The sequence below is a fragment of the Nematocida major genome (assembly GCF_021653875.1).
Source record: "Nematocida major strain JUm2507 chromosome Unknown 2328, whole genome shotgun sequence".
NCBI classification, from domain to species: domain Eukaryota; kingdom Fungi; phylum Microsporidia; genus Nematocida; species Nematocida major.
The window spans coordinates 1-16,897 of NW_025952921.1; the positions used below are offsets into that span (position 1 = coordinate 1).

General features: G+C 45.9%; 16 protein-coding genes across 16 annotated transcripts; 6 read left to right on the forward strand and 10 right to left on the reverse strand.

Annotated features, from left to right (window-relative positions):
* NEMAJ01_2222 (uncharacterized protein) lies at positions 1–347 on the reverse strand (the record flags this gene model as incomplete). Its single annotated transcript, XM_047916060.1, has 1 exon — positions 1–347. A coding segment is annotated over one exon (347 nt), but the record flags the coding sequence as incomplete, so codon positions are not given.
* A 1,847-nt stretch (positions 348–2,194) lies between these two features.
* NEMAJ01_2223 (uncharacterized protein) lies at positions 2,195–3,901 on the reverse strand (the record flags this gene model as incomplete). The annotated part of the gene is made up of 1 exon (XM_047916061.1): positions 2,195–3,901. One exon carries the CDS (start codon positions 3,899–3,901, stop codon positions 2,195–2,197), a length of 1,707 nt encoding a protein of 568 aa, XP_047772018.1.
* Positions 3,902–4,396: 495 nt separating this feature from the next.
* NEMAJ01_2224 (septin 7) lies at positions 4,397–5,443 on the reverse strand (the record flags this gene model as incomplete). The annotated part of the gene is made up of 1 exon (XM_047916062.1): positions 4,397–5,443. The coding sequence occupies one exon, from the start codon at positions 5,441–5,443 to the stop codon at positions 4,397–4,399; it is 1,047 nt and encodes a 348-aa protein (XP_047772019.1).
* NEMAJ01_2225 (uncharacterized protein) lies at positions 5,440–5,748 on the reverse strand (the record flags this gene model as incomplete). Its single annotated transcript, XM_047916063.1, has 1 exon — positions 5,440–5,748. The coding sequence occupies one exon, from the start codon at positions 5,746–5,748 to the stop codon at positions 5,440–5,442; it is 309 nt and encodes a 102-aa protein (XP_047772020.1).
* A 579-nt stretch (positions 5,749–6,327) lies between these two features.
* On the forward strand, positions 6,328–6,687 carry NEMAJ01_2226 (uncharacterized protein; the record flags this gene model as incomplete). The annotated part of the gene is made up of 1 exon (XM_047916064.1): positions 6,328–6,687. One exon carries the CDS (start codon positions 6,328–6,330, stop codon positions 6,685–6,687), a length of 360 nt encoding a protein of 119 aa, XP_047772021.1.
* A 73-nt stretch (positions 6,688–6,760) lies between these two features.
* On the reverse strand, positions 6,761–8,191 carry NEMAJ01_2227 (uncharacterized protein; the record flags this gene model as incomplete). The annotated part of the gene is made up of 1 exon (XM_047916065.1): positions 6,761–8,191. One exon carries the CDS (start codon positions 8,189–8,191, stop codon positions 6,761–6,763), a length of 1,431 nt encoding a protein of 476 aa, XP_047772022.1.
* Positions 8,192–8,205: 14 nt separating this feature from the next.
* Positions 8,206–9,570, reverse strand: NEMAJ01_2228 (uncharacterized protein; the record flags this gene model as incomplete). Its single annotated transcript, XM_047916066.1, has 1 exon — positions 8,206–9,570. The coding sequence occupies one exon, from the start codon at positions 9,568–9,570 to the stop codon at positions 8,206–8,208; it is 1,365 nt and encodes a 454-aa protein (XP_047772023.1).
* Positions 9,571–9,612: 42 nt separating this feature from the next.
* NEMAJ01_2229 (protein Mpv17) lies at positions 9,613–10,182 on the reverse strand (the record flags this gene model as incomplete). Its single annotated transcript, XM_047916067.1, has 1 exon — positions 9,613–10,182. One exon carries the CDS (start codon positions 10,180–10,182, stop codon positions 9,613–9,615), a length of 570 nt encoding a protein of 189 aa, XP_047772024.1.
* A 263-nt stretch (positions 10,183–10,445) lies between these two features.
* On the reverse strand, positions 10,446–10,862 carry NEMAJ01_2230 (uncharacterized protein; the record flags this gene model as incomplete). Its single annotated transcript, XM_047916068.1, has 1 exon — positions 10,446–10,862. One exon carries the CDS (start codon positions 10,860–10,862, stop codon positions 10,446–10,448), a length of 417 nt encoding a protein of 138 aa, XP_047772025.1.
* Positions 10,863–11,128: 266 nt separating this feature from the next.
* Positions 11,129–11,797, reverse strand: NEMAJ01_2231 (GTP-binding protein SAR1; the record flags this gene model as incomplete). Its single annotated transcript, XM_047916069.1, has 1 exon — positions 11,129–11,797. One exon carries the CDS (start codon positions 11,795–11,797, stop codon positions 11,129–11,131), a length of 669 nt encoding a protein of 222 aa, XP_047772026.1.
* A 118-nt stretch (positions 11,798–11,915) lies between these two features.
* Positions 11,916–12,389, reverse strand: NEMAJ01_2232 (uncharacterized protein; the record flags this gene model as incomplete). Its single annotated transcript, XM_047916070.1, has 1 exon — positions 11,916–12,389. The coding sequence occupies one exon, from the start codon at positions 12,387–12,389 to the stop codon at positions 11,916–11,918; it is 474 nt and encodes a 157-aa protein (XP_047772027.1).
* Positions 12,390–12,466: 77 nt separating this feature from the next.
* Positions 12,467–13,759, forward strand: NEMAJ01_2233 (UDP-N-acetylglucosamine--dolichyl-phosphate N-acetylglucosaminephosphotransferase; the record flags this gene model as incomplete). The annotated part of the gene is made up of 1 exon (XM_047916071.1): positions 12,467–13,759. One exon carries the CDS (start codon positions 12,467–12,469, stop codon positions 13,757–13,759), a length of 1,293 nt encoding a protein of 430 aa, XP_047772028.1.
* Positions 13,760–14,258: 499 nt separating this feature from the next.
* On the forward strand, positions 14,259–14,666 carry NEMAJ01_2234 (uncharacterized protein; the record flags this gene model as incomplete). The annotated part of the gene is made up of 1 exon (XM_047916072.1): positions 14,259–14,666. The coding sequence occupies one exon, from the start codon at positions 14,259–14,261 to the stop codon at positions 14,664–14,666; it is 408 nt and encodes a 135-aa protein (XP_047772029.1).
* Positions 14,667–14,774: 108 nt separating this feature from the next.
* Positions 14,775–15,824, forward strand: NEMAJ01_2235 (uncharacterized protein; the record flags this gene model as incomplete). Its single annotated transcript, XM_047916073.1, has 1 exon — positions 14,775–15,824. The coding sequence occupies one exon, from the start codon at positions 14,775–14,777 to the stop codon at positions 15,822–15,824; it is 1,050 nt and encodes a 349-aa protein (XP_047772030.1).
* A 26-nt stretch (positions 15,825–15,850) lies between these two features.
* NEMAJ01_2236 (uncharacterized protein) lies at positions 15,851–16,468 on the forward strand (the record flags this gene model as incomplete). The annotated part of the gene is made up of 1 exon (XM_047916074.1): positions 15,851–16,468. One exon carries the CDS (start codon positions 15,851–15,853, stop codon positions 16,466–16,468), a length of 618 nt encoding a protein of 205 aa, XP_047772031.1.
* A 9-nt stretch (positions 16,469–16,477) lies between these two features.
* Positions 16,478–16,768, forward strand: NEMAJ01_2221 (uncharacterized protein; the record flags this gene model as incomplete). The annotated part of the gene is made up of 1 exon (XM_047916059.1): positions 16,478–16,768. The coding sequence occupies one exon, from the start codon at positions 16,478–16,480 to the stop codon at positions 16,766–16,768; it is 291 nt and encodes a 96-aa protein (XP_047772016.1).
* Between the last annotated feature and the right edge of the window lie 129 nt (positions 16,769–16,897).

A 16,897-nucleotide genomic window follows, 5' to 3' on the forward strand; every position in this document is an offset into this window, starting at 1 on the left:
TAGTCTATTTCTGTGCTTAAGGCAGAACGACCGTATAAGAATTCGGAGGGAGCTTCTGCTATGGCTTCCTTCTTGAGGATTTCCAGGATCTCAGGACTTACTGCACAGTGTCTTTTGGCTATGTTGGCTAATACCGGGTCTAGACGCTCCTGCAGGAAAGTGTCTACTAATGCTTCAATTTCTGCAAGCTTTTCCTTTGGGATATTATTGAGGGAGTGGTTTATGCGGGAAGAGAGCACTTCTAAGAGAGTGCTTCTCGGGTCTTTTGGTTTAGAGTTTACTGTGTCTATCAGCATATAGTATTTCAGATCGTATAGAGATGTGTTGATGTGTTGGTATTTTCCCATGCCCTCTAAAAACTTCTGAGCATTTATGCTTTGAAAATATCATTTATTGAAAAATAGCATTTATCACACAGTTTGTCAAAAATAAAAGTAAATATTTGGCACTAGTTTTTGTACAGTGTGTGCTAAGTGGCAGGACTTACTGCACATCGCGCAACAAAGAGCATATAGTATACAGTGTGCAACAAACAGCAGGCAAACAACAGAATAGTACCTTCTACGCACTGTGCATTAAATAAGACAGATTCCACACAGTTTTTACACCGTGTGTACTAAGCAGCAGAACTTGCTGCACACCATCCAGCAAATGCACTTAATGTCACTGTACAACAACTGGCAGATGACAGCAGCGCAGCACTTTATACACAGTATGCAGCAATTGGCAGGCAGGCAATTAATACTACTTGTGGTGAATTCCTGGAATCCCCACACAATTGGAGATGCCCAAGATCATGGTGGGCTTTGATAATATGGATGCGAATAAATTGAGATCACTATTGACTGCGAAAAGTATATAAGTATAAATATACGAGCAATTTCAATTTCAAAAATAAGAAGAAGATAGAATTAAGTCAATCGGTAGTTGAAAGCTGGGACTCTCCAAAGGACAATAAATCTTTACTGGAACTAGCAACAGACTCCGATTCAAGTCTGCCCGGATTTATGTCATTATCCTCTCATATGATGAATTATCCTCTCTTATGTCATTGTTCTCTCATATGGTGAATTCTTTTATGACAGATGAATTATTCTCTTATGTTGGACTATACTTTCTTATGTCATTATTCTCTCATCTGTGAATACTTTCTTATGCTGGATTATTCTCTTATGTCATTATTCTCCCATCTGTGAATACTTTCTTATGATGCTATGGTGAATACTTTCTTATGATGTTATGTTGGATTCTTTTATGCCATTATTCTCTCATATGATGATGCGATGAATGCTCTTATGCTGTATTTAGTGGGAAAGTGTGGTTTTATGGGGCAGAGAATCTCTTGACTTTATGCGTGTGATTTACCATTCTCCCGTGCACTCTCTTTTTGAGCGTAAATCCAGTGGAAATACCAACAGACAGGCTGAAATCAGAGGTATAGGGAGCTCTATCCCCGTACTGCACAAACACTCCCATCCCAAGAGATTTCCTGCATATTTTCCCTTCGAATATTCGCTCAGGAGGAAGTTAAGAAAAAAAGGGAGGACTCCTCCCAGCTGCAAATGCCATCACAGCAGCTCCGAGACAACTAAGCATCTCTTTAGTGTGTGGATAAGATTGTATATGCGTAAGTCAGGCAGTTCCTGCTTACAAACAGTTGGAGAATCTTTCCGTTCATTTCAGAAGAAGCTTTTCGGACTGCCATCTCCCCAGAAGCACTGACCTCCGCACGGGAGACTTCCCATATGCTTTTTTATGCGTCATATCCCTCTGAGAGTATGCAATGGCAGGCACCCACCATCCGATTCGCACTTTCATTCCGTCATCATCACTCATTCCATCATCTCATTCCATCATCATCACTCGGTCTTTCTCTCTTCTTCATTCTCTTCATTCCTTCATTCTCTCATTCTTCATTCTCTCACTCGGTCATTCTCTCTTCATCACTCATCACTCGGTCTTTCTCTCTTCATTCTCTCACTCGATCACATGCTCTTCTTCAGGTGGGTGCTGCCTTGTAAGTTTCTCCTGTATTTATAGACACTTTCCTTCCAAATTTGGATGCAATTAGCAGGATCCAGCACATTGTTCCTGAACGGGGAAATTGCGGGCTGGACTCGCCCATTTCCCGGAAGGGGTAAATTACTCTGGAAATTAAATGCAATTACGCCTGAACAGCATTTATCCCGTGCGTTTATTTATGGGCAGCCTTTTTCAGCGTGAGCTTTCCCTGGATAAGTCCGTACTTAACGATAATAACGCAGCAGCAGAGAAGCCCAATGCTTGAGGACGCGTGGAAAAGTGCCCTCAGATCCGAGAAGTACCGAATAATAGCCAAGCTCAGGAGAGAAGAAAGCAAAATAGACACTCCATTGTAGCACGCACTGTACATTGTCTGTGCCTGTGCCTTATTATTCGCATCTGCGATTTCGTCCATAATATTTACTGCACTGAAGACGATGCAGGAGGAGCTGACTCCCTTCAGGACTTCCCCCAGGGTAGCAAATACGATAGTATACGTCCTCGGGAGGAAAGCGTAGTTGAAGTCCCTCAGAGTAGCTGCAAGAAGTGATCCGAGGAGAAGCCAGTGGTATCCAAGGTACTTCAAAAGGTGCTTGCTGTAGTAGAGAATTGCCATTTCGCTTATTGTTCGGATGCACATGACGTACGTGACTTTTGAGAAGTGCAGGTTAAACTCCATCGCCAAGTACGTGACGAGATAGTTCGAGGATATTCCCCGGGTAGTTCCTATCGAGACAATCACAAAAAGAAGAAAAAGAAAGTCTCCATTTTTCAGGAGGTTCTGCTGGGGTTTTACACTCTTCTCAGCACTTCCTGCCTTCTTTTGGAGGGTTTTCTGGCTGCTCTCCTGGGGCTCTGTCTTCTCCTGCAGGGAAAAGTGGACGATCGCAACGAAAACCCCCAATCCCACGGCCATTACGCCTATAAGAACGAAGAAAAAGAGGGCGGATCCTGCCCTTTCCTCTTCACTTTCTTTTTTTCCGTTGAGTACCGTATAGATGTACAGTATAGCAATTCCAGCGATAGCATGGCCAATTGAAGCCCACATTCTTATGCGCGTGAATATCTCCTTTCTCTCGTACTTCTCCATCTCCCTGTACTCCTTCCGGAGGTGATGCATTACCAGGACGTCGTAGAACGGGAAAACAGGGGATATGCAGACTGTGTATATGGAGAAGATCAGGCATATGAGGGGGACACTGTTATATGCTGATGTATACACCCGCAGGAAGAAGAATGTGCTGTATACGGCTGCTGCCATCAGAGCGAAGGAGATAGTTGCCTTCTTTGTCCACTGTTTTTTCTCAACGGATCTTCCTATGAATGTTCCTGCTACGTAGAAGAAGGACATGCACCCGAAGTATCCGAAGTCTGAAATGGGGAAGTTTAGCTGGCGGTTGAACAGGAACAGAGCGTACGTCTGCGAGTATATCGCAATATTCAGCACCAGATATCCGAGTTTAAAGTCCCAGTGCGTATTCGGGGAGATCTCCTTTGATATCAGCGAAAGAAGGGGGAGATTCTCCCAGGAAAAGACTGACCCGCACAGGAAGTATCCGGACATGTAGTGCTGCGCAAATACAGCAATTCTTGGGGCCAGGATGCTTTTAGTCGCTCTGGAGAGCATTATCCAGAGGGAGGAGAGAGCAAAGAGGGATCCGTGCATCTTCTGGAGGAATGACCAGGGGCGAGGCATGCTCAGAGCAATGGCACCGAATAAAAGAAGGGATCCAAAAGCGTAGTTGCAAGGGAGAAAGAGGCTTTGTATAAGCTTGTTATCAATGCTTTTTGCATCCTTGAGAAATGCCTTTCTAATGGAGTATATGGCTCCTATGGGAAATAGTCCCATGCGCGCCATCTTCTTCGTGTCTTTGACCATTTGAATGAGAAATAATATTTTTTCATTTGGATAAATAGAAAACCCCCGGGGTAGACTTTTCTGAAAATTTGCCTTTTTCCTGCAGAATTTTCAGGCTTACACAGGATAATACGGGATAATACGGGAGAATGTGCAAGGATAATAAACTCGAGTTATTATAGAGTTTATTATAGAATTATTGTAGAGTTTATTGTATAATTTGGGGTATTAATTAGTTATTATAGAGTTTATTATAGAATTATTGTATAGTTTATTATAGAATTATTCCGGTTATTGTATAATCTGAGCTCTTGATGAGTTTACTGTATAACTTGAGTTCTCGTGCGGTTTATTATAGAATTATTGTAGAGTTACTGTATAATCTGAGTTCTCGTACGGGTTATTATAGAGTTTACTGTATAATCTGGTTTATTGTAGAGTTTATTGCATAGTTGCTGTCTTGCTGAATCGATGAAAAATCCCGTAGAATCTATCCTGATTTATTGCAGTCTCGTATCACAGTAACTCTGGGGGAATAGTGCTTTTCTGCTGTGCTATCAGCATCTGGTATCGAGTCTTTTTCTCCCCCACGGCCTTTGCAAGCTTTTTCACTTTCGCCTCCTCCAGGCACATCCTCCGCTGGAAGTCCTCGCTTATCCCGGAGTCCTTCACTATGAGGATGTCGACAATGATCTTGTTCCTCCTGTACGTTTCGTAGTACGCATCTGTCACTTCGATCAGGTCGACCATGTGCTGGGATATAACGAGATCTCTCAGCGTGTTTATGTCGCTAGAACTTCCTGCCTCGTGAGTGTACGGGTACACTCTCCCGGGAGTAGAATACTTCAGGGGCATAAAATTTAGCTCAACGACTTTTTTGCACTCGTCAATGAATATAGAGTCGAACAGCTGCACATTATTCGCCATGAGCGCAGAGAAAACAGACTCTTTGCATGCCTTATACGCCTCGTCTGTGAGCATATCCGCCTTGCTCAGGATGGGAATGACGTTCACAATCTTCCCCATCTCTCGCATGCACTTTACGTCGATATCTCGTAATATATCAGTTGGGCTGATCAAATACAGGCACACGTGAACTCTCTTGTCGTTTCTCAGGAGGCCGCTCTCCTCCTCCAAGTGATACTCTTCGTACCTGTTCAGCACCAGATTCTTTGCTAGTGCCCAGTCGCACGAGCTGTGCAGTGAGTCCCCAATTCCCCCGACTTCATACACCGTCAAGTGCATGGATATGGAGTTCTCCCAGAGAGTGTAGGACGTAGCGGAGATGGAAGTGCTGTTTTTCTCGAGGGAATGCTCTGAAGCATCCATCAGCTCTGCGAGGGGGTTGTTAGTGCATGCCATATCGCACACTTCGTGAAAAATTCCGTCGTTTTTTTCAGGTTTGCACTCTCCGATCCCGAAGAGAGCGCGTACTAAAGAGGTTTTTCCAGCGTATCCTTCGCCCATTACCATTACGTTGTAGTATATGGGTTCGCTTTCTATCGACTGCATAATCTGCCTGGGGAGAGTATTCAGCATATTCCCTGTCTTGTCCGTGTTCATGCGTATTTGTACGTATATGCTCCCAGCGTAAATATACCCAGCGTAGTCAGGCACAACAAACAGAACGAAACCATGCGCTTTCTCTTTGTTTTTCTGAGGAGGTGTGTGAGCTTTCTGCTGGCTCTTTTCAGGGTTACTTCTGCCTCGTTTATCTTTCCCTGGATTCTTGAGATAGTCTCTCCCTGCGCGCAAACTATGCTGTTTATTCCCACGAGCTCAACTGTGGACTCCTGCAAAGACTTCACAGTTCCCTGCATGATCACGTCCTGCTCGGAAATTGTCTCTTTCTCTGCGTATGTCTGCATTTCCTTGTTTCCTTCTGTTGTGTTTTATGCGGAAATGCAATACGCCCTCTAATTGGCGGAATACTTGAGCTGTAGGCGCCTGGACGTGTTTTATCTGCATCCTCTGAAAGTGGCTTCATCCGTGTCTCCAGCTGTTTCTGTTGTTCGCCTGTACTAAACACTCTCCTAAGCACTCTCTTATTCAACACTTTCTCATGTACTAAAAGCACTCTTATTCAATGCTATCTTAAGCACATTCTTATTCAACGCTTTCTTATGAACTAAACACTCTCTTATTCAACACTCTCTTGCCCACTAAACACTCTCTTATTCAATACACTCTTATTCAGCACATTCTTATTCAATACTAAACACTTTCTTGTGACAACACTTTCTTATTCAACACTTTCTTACCCACTAAACACTTTCTTATTCAACACATTCTCTTATTCAACACACTCTTAAACACTTTCTTACCCACTAAACACTTTCTTATGAACTAAACACTCTCTTATTCAACACTTTCTTATGAACTAAGCACATTCTTATGCTAATTTCTTTTCTTTTTGTGGATGTGCATTTTCTCTGTGTTTTTCGCGCATGGACTGGTCGCAGACGTACAGAGAAGTCACAGTAAGACTCCCCCTCGACAAGAAAAGCCGCGATAGAGTGCGAGTCCGTGCAGGGAGTTCTCTCCTGATCACGAAGAACGAGGAAGTCCTGGTGGATCGTGAGCTCTTCCTGGGCGTGGACGGAGATGAAACCGTCTGGACGCTGGACGAGGGCTGCCTCGAAGTCTCGATGCGGAAGAGGGAAATGGGCCCGTGGAAAAGCCTCTTCAAAGGGGACCCAGAGGAAGAGCAGGATCTTCCCGTGGAAAACGTATCCCTCTCAGACCTCGGGGAAGAAGCGCAGTCCATCCTGGAAAAAGCAATACGCGACGGAAACATGCAGGCATAACCCAAAAATAAACTTCCCAGGAACTTTCTCTGCAAAAATCACGGCTCAGGCTGAAAACTGCAATATAAGCTCTTTATTTCTCCAGGGCATCATCCAAGGCGCAGGCCCTTCTCAAGTTCCCTGCGTCCTTTTCTGTGGCCAGGCGTATTCTGTACAGCAGCCCTGTCTCTGGGTCCACGAAAATGAAGACTTTTTTGCTTTTCTCGGAGTGAATTGACGTCATTCTAACGGGGACTGTCAGAAGATGCTTTTTTTTTCCGTCAAAAACTGTTATTGTCTTCTCGCTGTTTCTGTAGTGGACAAGGACCCTGCGAATGCCAACCTCCTCAAACTTCGAGAGTTTTCTCACAGCCACTTCGCAGGGGAGGTCAAACAGAATCTCCTGGGCCTTTTTTCCCTCCTTCTCCTGGGGCTTCAGAGTCTTCTTATCCTCTGCCTCTGAAGCCTGGGGGAGACTTTCCTCTGCCTTCCCGCGATCACTCTTCGCGTACGCACTCTTCCTGCGGGTTCCCCCGTGGTCTGCAGTGCCTTTATCTTCCTCCCCTCCTGCAGGTGCCTTCTCAGGGCTAGTTTCATTCTTCAGAGCGTGCTTTAAATCAGTCTTTTCATGCTTAGAGTCAGCTTTTTCATGTTTAGAATCAGTCTTTTCATGTTTAGAATCAGCTTTTTCATGCTTTAAATCAGCCTTTTCATGTTTAGAATCGGCTTTTTCATGCTTTAAATCAGCTTTTTCATGTTTAGAGTCAGCTTTTTCATGTTTAGAGTTTGTCTTTGCTTCTTTCTGAATGTTTTCTCCCAGGACACTTTCATTATTTACTCCCCTCTGAATACTTTCATTCTTTGCTTCCCCCTGAATACTTTCAGTCTTTGCTTCAGTCTGAATACTTTCATTCTTTTTTTTTTCCTGAACTCTGCCTATTTCATTCTTTTCTTCCCTCTGAATACTTTCATTATTTGCTTCATTCTTTACTCCTCCCGGGATACTTTCTGTCTTTTCTTCAGTCTTTACTCCTCCCGGGATACTTTCATTATTTTCTTCCCTCTGAATATTTGCCTCTTCCGTGGGCGTGCTGCTTCCCTTGTTCAGGCCGGAGCGAAGTATCGCGGAGATGTCGAGCTTCCTGGGGGGAGCACTCGCGGACAGACCCCCAGGGAAATTTCCCCCCAGGCCCTCCCCAGGGCCCTGCAAACCCCCTATCTCCTGCAGGTACTTCCCATACTGTGCGATTATTTCGCTGAAATTGTACGCGTTATCGAGGGCGTACGCCTTCCTCACCGCCTCGATAAAGGACTCGTTCAGGCCCTTCATCTTCTGGTCCCTCGTGTATACGGGCCCAGACTGCAGGAGACTCGTCCTGGGAGTGCTCGGTCTCTCGTGCCTCCTTCTCGCACGAAGTATCTTCTTGCTGGAGTCAAACTGAATCTCCTCCGTGGGCTCTGAAGGCAGATCATCATCCGCCGTCATCCGGCACTTCTGCGCTATCCGTCTCTTGCTTACAGCCATAAAAAAGAAAATATTCAATTATTTATTCTTTCTCGGAGTCTCTCTATCTCCTGCCTGTACGGCGTATCCTCCACCTGCAGGCCCGAGAGATCGAACTTTCCCCCCGTGACTTCAAGGATCTTCAAGCACCACAATTTGATCTTCTCGTTCCTTGTGGAGGAGAGAAGACTCTGCACTAAACTCACCTCCTCCGCATCGAGGGCGTACGCTGTCAGGGCCCTGAGGGCGTTCCACTTCACTCGTATATTCTTTCTCCCAAGTAATTCCGTGAGTTTCCCCTTCTGCGAGGGAATTCTGATGTGGAAGAGGATCCGGCAGAGCTGGATGCGGGTTCCGTCCGTGGAGAGAAAAAGCCTCTCCAGGAACGCAGATGCCTCCTGCACGTCCAGAAGCATCTCCTTCTCTCCGTCTTTTTCCTCGCTGAATCTCTCCCTCGGGCGTATTACAATTCCTGCTTCTGCAGATGTTATTGCATACTCTACAACTGCTTCTCCCTGGGCGTATGTGATATCTACACTTTCGTGTGCGATCAGAGCCTGAAATAGCACATTTACGTCGACAACTTCTGGGACTTTAGCAGCCATCCAGGCCCCTCCGACGTGCTCCTGCGGGGGCTGGATCCTCTGAATTCTCTCCACGAGGACTCCCTTCAGCGCGGGGGGAAGTCCAAGGAGGGCATTCCGCGGGATGTGCTGGGAGATTGTGAGTATAGGGATCTCTGGGATCTTCGCTAGAATCCCAACTAGAGATGCAATAAACCCTGGAGACTCCTGGGCTGCCATCTCCGGAAAGACTTTCGAGACAAAAAAGTCTATGTACCGCATCTGGAAGCTTTTCATCATCTCCGAGAGAAAAATCTGTTTATTTTCTCGGGCGAAGCTCTCCCTGTACAGGGCAAAAATAATGCGGACATTTCCCTCTCCCGCAGAAAAGTCTGCACTTTCAGCTCCCTCTGCAGCCTTTTTCAGGATCTGCAGAGTCTCTTCCTCGGAGAATTTGGAGCGCATTTTCTCCTCGCTGCAGATCCTCCGCATGATCTGCAGGAGGAAGGGACTCCCTCCCCGGAGAAACTCCTGGACGATCGGCGCGATCTCTTGATTTTGTGCGTTTCTGTAGTTGGCGAGGATGAAGTATATGCTGGAGTGACTCTCTGCATCGTCCACGCACTGCAAAAGTGCCTGGAAGACTCTCTCCACGGAGTTTCTCAGCGTATCCGCGTACGAGGAGTACGCGCTGGAGACTCCCCCCGCGGAAAGCATCGACAGAAACCGCTGGGACCTCCCAAGGATCGCTGAAAGCCTTCTCAGGCCTTTCCTGGGGTTCCTCAGAAAGTCCTCGCAGAGTGCATTCCAGTTTCTCCGTATGTCTTCCACCTCCATGGAAATGAGCAAATATTTTACATTTATCCGTCAAATATGCGTTTATTCTAGCTTTCCCTGCCTTACTATCTTTACATACGTATTCCATATTAAGGAAGAGACTCCTATGAATGTTACGCGCATCTCCAAGGGAACAAACAAGAAGTTGATCATTTGAAGGAAGGGCCATATCTTGTAGCTGTCGAAGAGAATTTTGAAGTAGTCTCGGAGGACTCTGCGGACTGTAAACCCAGAGCCGTCTACGAGGCTGGCAATAAGTATGAACATAAAGTTTCCAACTGGAGCCCACACAAACTGGTCAAAGAGCATTTTGTACAGAGCTGTCTTTACGCGCAGTGCGCTGAATCCCTTTAGGTGCTCGGCTGCCTGTCCTCCGTACGCCTCCATCTGAGTGTACATTAAAAAGCACATGTTTCCCGTTAAAAACCCGTACAGCCCCATTAAAAAGGGCGTTTGGATGTAGGAAGTGACTCTCCCCGTTACGATCTGGCCGAGTATGTCTGAAAGCGCCAAAATAATGGCAGTTGATCCGCCCTGTACGAACAGGTCTCTGGGCGTTGTTCTTCTTGTCTTCCCTCTTCCCTCTATTATTCCTCTTTTGTTTATTTTCATAAAGCTTCAAAAAATCCTCTTCTTTTACAGTACTGCATGCGAGACTGCTTCACAGTGACCTTTACGCCAACTGTATTTTCTACCCCAATTCTTGGCACGTACCTGTTTTCCACCGGGTATAGCAAGCCAACGCTAAAACTCTTCTCTTTTTTTGTGATCCTTCTGCACTGCCCATCATTTCGCATAGTAAACAACAATAAGAAAAGCGCAATAAACCTGCCCGGGCATCCTGAGCGAGTTCCTCCCGAATTCTCATCTTTGCGTCACATCCACGGGGAGTAGTACCTGTCGCAGACTCGGGAAGGGTAGAATCCTGCCCCACTCCTGAGTCCAGCACTGTATCCATTCGCCATATTCGCCATCATTCGCGAAGACATTGCAGCTCCTGCCATGTACGAGCCCTGACATAGTCCGTGCATTGGCGCCCTTATAGCTGCAGTCTCTTTCCCGTGCATGTACGCAGCATTGAAGCCCGACATTCCCCCGTAGGGCACTCCGTACGCGGTAGTTCCTACGTCGTACATCTGCATGAGTGCTTTCCTGGACATGTAGTCGGGAACTGCGTATATTCCGTGCATTGCGAGTGAGGGATTTACGTGGTCTCGAATCCTCCATGCGTCTATATCCATCGACCCGTATACGGCGGATACACACAGAAAAATAGCCCAAAATATCTTCATGCAGGAGAGGGCTCTTTTTGTCTAAATGCGTTTGCGTGTGATTTCTGTGTTGTATCCTGCAAATAGGACGGCGAAATGCAGGCTGGAATTGTGTGCCAGATGTGCATTTTCCTCGGTGTTTTCAGGGCGAAACAGGGGCTTCTATTGGTCACTTCCTGCACGGGATCAGCAACTCAAAACGCCCACGTCACGGGTGCGGAAGTGCAGGATAATCGCACGCTTGAAACGAGTGAAAATTCGGAAAAGCCTTTCTTGCACAAACAACTTTATTTATCTGCCCGAATCATTATGTCTAGCCACTTAAATGCCAGCATAAACCCTTTATTGGGCGTGGAAATGGAGTCTGTTACCACGCTGCAGTAATTCGCTGAAACGCGTCTTCCGTTCTCTCCGTCTCCCGTTACAATTCCCAGAATGCTGCACAGGTAGTTCAGGTAGGCTTCATCCAGGGCAGGAACGGGTGCTGACGGGTTCTTCATCTCCCACACCTTCTGCCACATATCTGTTTTGTTGAAGAGAACTGCAATTGGAAGAGACTTTCTTCCGGACTTCTCCATGGCATAGACAAGCTGTGCGAATGTTTCGGCTACAATGGGGTACCTATCCATGTCTGTTATATCTACCATAAATATTATGCCCTGAGACTGTATGAAGTACGTACTCCACCCAAGCCTAGCTGTTTCGTGCCCTCCCAGGTCGTTTATTGTCACTTTCATGTGCCCTATTTGGAGGGTCTCCTCCCGCACGGACTGCGTTGGGGCAACTGTGTGGATTGTGTCCGTTTTAAGACGCAACAAAAGTGTGGTTTTGCCTGCATTGTCGATTCCCAAAAAGAGTACGTTTGTGTCCTTTCCAAAGAGTCTTTCGAATATTGCCTTTGGGCCTCTTTCTATTAAGTCCAACAGGATCTGCTTACCTTTCTCATAATACTCCATTTTAAACAAAGAAAATTCAAAGCAATTTTAAAGAAAAAACACGGGATGCTCGCGCCCATAAACACGCCGAAAATTAAATCCCGGGAAGAACGATCTTTCTGCGCTTTCGCGGGTTGCTTTATTTTCCGCTGCTTCTTGCCATGGGAAACCACCCGCGGCTGCTCCCCAGCGGATTTGTCAAGATCTCAAACTCTTCCTCCACCTCCGTCAGCATGAAATAGAATGTATCCAGGCACTTTAAGTATCGCACTATTATGTCGTAGTACACGGGGGAACTGTACTCTGGCTTGCCCGCGTCTATTTTTATATATATGATCTTCCCTTCTTTTATCTGGCTGCTGAAGAGGCCTTTGAAGTGGACGTACTCCTTGTTCTTGAACGTAAATATCCACCCTACTTCTGACATCTCCCACGATATGAGGAACTCGCTCAGCCCTCTTTTTATGCTTATTAGAGAAAATGGAGATATAAAGTACCCGTTCACGCGTATGTACCCGTCCAGCTTGAAATATTTCATCAGGTCATTCCGGTTGAGCTGTGTTATTATCGTGTTTAGCTCGTTGAAAAGCCCTTTATTCTCAATGGACTCCATAGATTAGATAAGAAAAATAACAATTACAGAATAGCCTCATTTAATTTTTATAAAAGTTAATTGGTTTTTGAAAAGTCATGATGTTTGGTCGCTCTTCTCGTGCTGAGGGAGAAACCCCGCCCCCTACGAGCCCGTCTCTCCTCGCCCGCACAGTGAAGGAAATACGCGAAAATTTCCCGACCTGGAAAAAAGGCAAATCTCTCTCTTTTCCCAGGGCGGAAACAGTTCGTGTTTGCGGGGAGTCTCCACAAATCCTGGACGAAAACTTCTCTTTGTTTATCTTTCTCGTTCCCTTTGCTGCGGGAGTTCTCTCGTACAAGCTGTGCCAGCGCCTTATGGCAAGGTCTAAAAATTTCGGGGTTGACTACCACAAGAAAGATGCAAAGCACCTCCCAGAGTCTATAGGGCTTTCCTCCGGGGTGTCCTTCGTCCTCTGCATATTCCTTCTTTCTGGGTCCTTCCAGGCGCACAAAGAGAGTCTTCTCATTTTTTCAAATACTATTATTCTGAATATTCTGCTGGGATACGTTGACGATATACTCGATCTTACATGGTCTTGCAAGATGGTTTTTCCTGTTGTTGCAACTCTTCCCTTGCTCTTCTCCTACTCTGGAAGCACGTGTATTTGCATCCCTTTTTACGGTGTGCTAAACTTGGGGTGGGCTTTCTACGTCTGCCTTGTCGCTCTCAGCGTGTACTTTACGAATGCGATAAACATTCTCAGCGGAATAAACGGAGTGGAGTGTGGGCAAACACTCGTTATCAGTGGGATGATGGTCGTTGATCGCCTGCTCTTTTTTAGCGATAAGGGTCTTCTGTCCATTCTTCTGTGTGCCTCCCTCTTCTTCAGCACGTTCAGCCTCTTCCTGTGGAATAAGTACCCTGCGAAGTGCTTTGTTGGTGATACGTTCTGCTACTTTGCAGGGAGTGCTCTCCTGTGCATTGGACTCTTCGGGGGCTTTGTAAAGACGCTTTTTCTCTTCTTCTCCCTGCAACTGCTTAACTTCCTGATGAGTCTTCCGCAGATTGCCAAAATAATCCCATGCCCAAGGCACAGAATGCCAGCGTCTGACTTCACAGGTGCAGCTCTATTGAAGCCTTCGATCGTGGAAGTCTCTAAAAAGCACGTGCAAAGCAGCTATATGTGCCGCCTTGTCATTAGCCTATTCACTAAGTGTAGGCTGATCTCGTGCACAGAAAACAAGGAGAGTATATGCCTAAGCAACTTCACAGTGCTAAATGCAATACTCGTTTGGACAGGGCCAATTTCAGAGCCAGCCCTTTTTAACGTCTATATGGCTTTGCAATGTGCTGTTTGTTTGTGTGTGATATTGGCTAAGTTCGCAATTACAGCACTTTCTGTGTGTTAAAATGTCGATATTATTGCAATACGCAAAAACAGTTTCTGGCTAGTTTTTAGTCCGAGCTATTCAGGAGTATATCTGCATCTGGAAATAAACTGTACGCTTTCACGTGCTCTCGCCCTTTCGTATACACTATCTGTTTCCAGGCCTTGTTTATGGGAATTCTCTGGGAGTAAGTGTCTTCCGCGCGGGCGTTTTCCACATGCACGGACTCAGAATATTAAAGGAGAAGTCCTGCGAGAAGTCCTTCTGGGTTGGAATGCAGCCTGAAAAGACTGACTGTTCGCATGAAGAGGCATGCTGACTTTGCTGATAGGACTCATATTTGGCTGCTGTCATGTTTTCATGGCGTTTTTATGTCGTTTTTATGTCGTTTTTATGGCATGTTTTTATGGCATGTTCACATTGTGTTCACGCCATGAGGTTAGTCTGTGATTGGTTTCCATGCTGTGTTTTCGATTGGCTTGGAAAAGCATAAATACTGGCGGCATGCAAGCACAAACACATGGACAGATACAACGCAAACTCAAACTCAAACTCGGGAAACAACTTCCCTGCAGGAAAAGACACCGACAGCTCCTTCAACTTCAACTTCACAGGAATGGCGAGCAGTGGAAGCGGAGGAATTAAAATGGTAAGCGAGAAAAAGTATACTGTAAACGTGCCTGCGGGCATAACCAAGCAGGATATCAAGGTAACCCAAAAAGACGGCTCCCTTATGCTTGAGTACAAAAAAGAGAAGAATTTGGAGGAAAAAAACCTTTCGGAAAAGAGCAGCTCGCAAGGCAGCTACATGACCAGCATAAGAAGCGGCCTGTGCGTGAAGCAGATGACTCTAAAAGACGGGGTCCTGCAAATAGATCTGGGAGAGGGAAGCACTGAGAGTGCCGTTCCCGAAATAGAACAGAATTAAAGTGCATCTTCTAGCAATACTTTTTTCGAAATGCGCTGCGGATATTCTCTGAGTGTTTGAGTTCTGCTCTCGGGGAGTATTTCTTCTTTTTGTGAAATTATTTTGCAGATGAAAGTGTACGAGTGCACTGTGAATGGGGAGAGGGGGATTATTGGGGTTGACAGAAAATACCTGAAAATATGCACTCGCCACGAGATTTTGGGGATGGAGGACATATCTGAAATATCCCAGGATAAGGCGGATCTTGCAGTTCTTCTCCACAGTAAAAGAACGCTAAATGTGCACGGGTTAGACGATGCATGTGCAGCTACGCTCTTGGAGACGGGCAAAAGCAAAAGAATGATCAGCAAGGAGGAAATATCCGACTCCATAAAGAGAAACATCCAGCTGCAAAAGTCGTACAGGAGCATAAGCCCGGCAGAGCACAGAGTCTTCTACCGGATCTTTGGAGAGTCTCTCCTGAAGGGGGCACGCCCTAACGAGCCGCTGAAGATAGAGCAGGCTTCCAGCAGCGGAAAGGCGAAGTTTCTCATCTCCAACAGAACAGCGATGCAGGCGTACTTTAACATGGACATTCCTTTTGGCGTGTTCGTAAAGTGTTTCTACAGCGGATATCTAACAACAGGCTCCCCTGAGAACGACGTTGATTTGGAGATATTTCGGATCCTGAAACGGCCAATAAACCCGATGGAGCGAGTGAATGTGCAGTCTATGGTGCAGCAGGACATCGCAGAGACGCCTGCAGAGCCTATCAAGAAAAAGCCGGCGCCTGCAAAGAAGGAGCACCTGATAAACCCGTGTCTTGTAAACCCGCTAGTCTCAAGAGAGTCAGATAAGAGCAGCGAATGCTCCAGAGGAAAGCTTGGAAGGCCGATTCTATTCCCTCCGAAAATCAGGATTTCAAGCATTCACCCGATAAGAAGAGTCGGCATCCCCGTTGAAATACTCCGCAGAATGAAGGAAATATCGAAGCTTGTCTTCAAGAATAAAGCCTCCTCGGAAGATTTGGAGGAAATATCCAATAATATGCAGCAGTCATTAAAGGAGGAAATCAGAAGAAAGCTGCCAATAGAGGAGGCTGATGCTGTAATTTTGGCAATTTCCCGAATATCCCCCTCCCGGTTTCTAAATGCACTCAAAGCCAATCACCGTAAATAAAGCGAAAATTTTGTCCCCTAGAATCTATGCGCTTGAAGGAAGTGAAAGTCTCTATGCTGGTTGTGTTTGTAAGCACAGCAACTGCGATTCGCATGGCTGTGGTCAGAAAGTCTGTTCCCTGCGGTGGAATGCACATTTTCATTCCCACCGCGGTTTCCTTGCTCCACGTTATGCCGTTTCTTCTGTCTTTCTTTGTCTCTATTCCAGTGAAGTTCCGGAGGCTTCTAAACTCGGCCATCTATCTGCTCTCTTCGGCTGCTTACATTGCAATGTTTTCTCTTTTTGCGTATACGTCTGTGCTTGTAAGCTTCAATACTGTGTTCATTCTTGCGTGCATGTGTACGTCTTTGCTGGAGTCATTCCTGTGCTTGTGCAAGTGGCACATACGGAGCAAGAAAAGACGGGAGTTCCGAAACAGGCCCCTTGTCAGGCGAAAGTACAGCACCGGGGAAATAAAAATGCCCCCCATAAGCGTAAGCACAGAGACCAAGCATCTGCGTGCAAAAGCAGATTTCGTCTATAATGGGGCTGTTTACATACGGAAGGGTGAAACTGTTGAGCTTCTTAAGCCAATAGGATCGTACTATTCTGTCCGCACTTCTGTGGGAACTGAATATATTGTTCCAAAAGAAGTTTTCTTTTGAGAATAGAAAATGAAGCATATTCTGAACGACAAGACAAATGCGCAAAGCAGAGCTCGGGGCAGGGAAAGCCCAGGGAAATCTTTTGAAAAGAGGCGAAACGAGCAAGTTTCTGTAAAAGCCCAAGAAAGCACTGTGCAGAATGCAGGTGCCAGTTGTATAGAGCATCCACAGAACCCGCATGAAGATATCGAGCATGCATATGCCTATGAAGAGTATTATGCCCAGAACGTAGAAGACATTTTCAAAGAAACTGACTTGTCGATCGACAGCATAGTTAATGCTCGTTTCTCTATTGATTGATGAGATGCTGTGAGTGCATATAAATAAAGAAGTTTATGCTGTAGCAAGGCATAGTTGTTTGCTTGAGTACGGTTCTGTGACGTATGTTCTCAGCTTATGTGTACACGGTTTATTTTGATGCAAAACTGC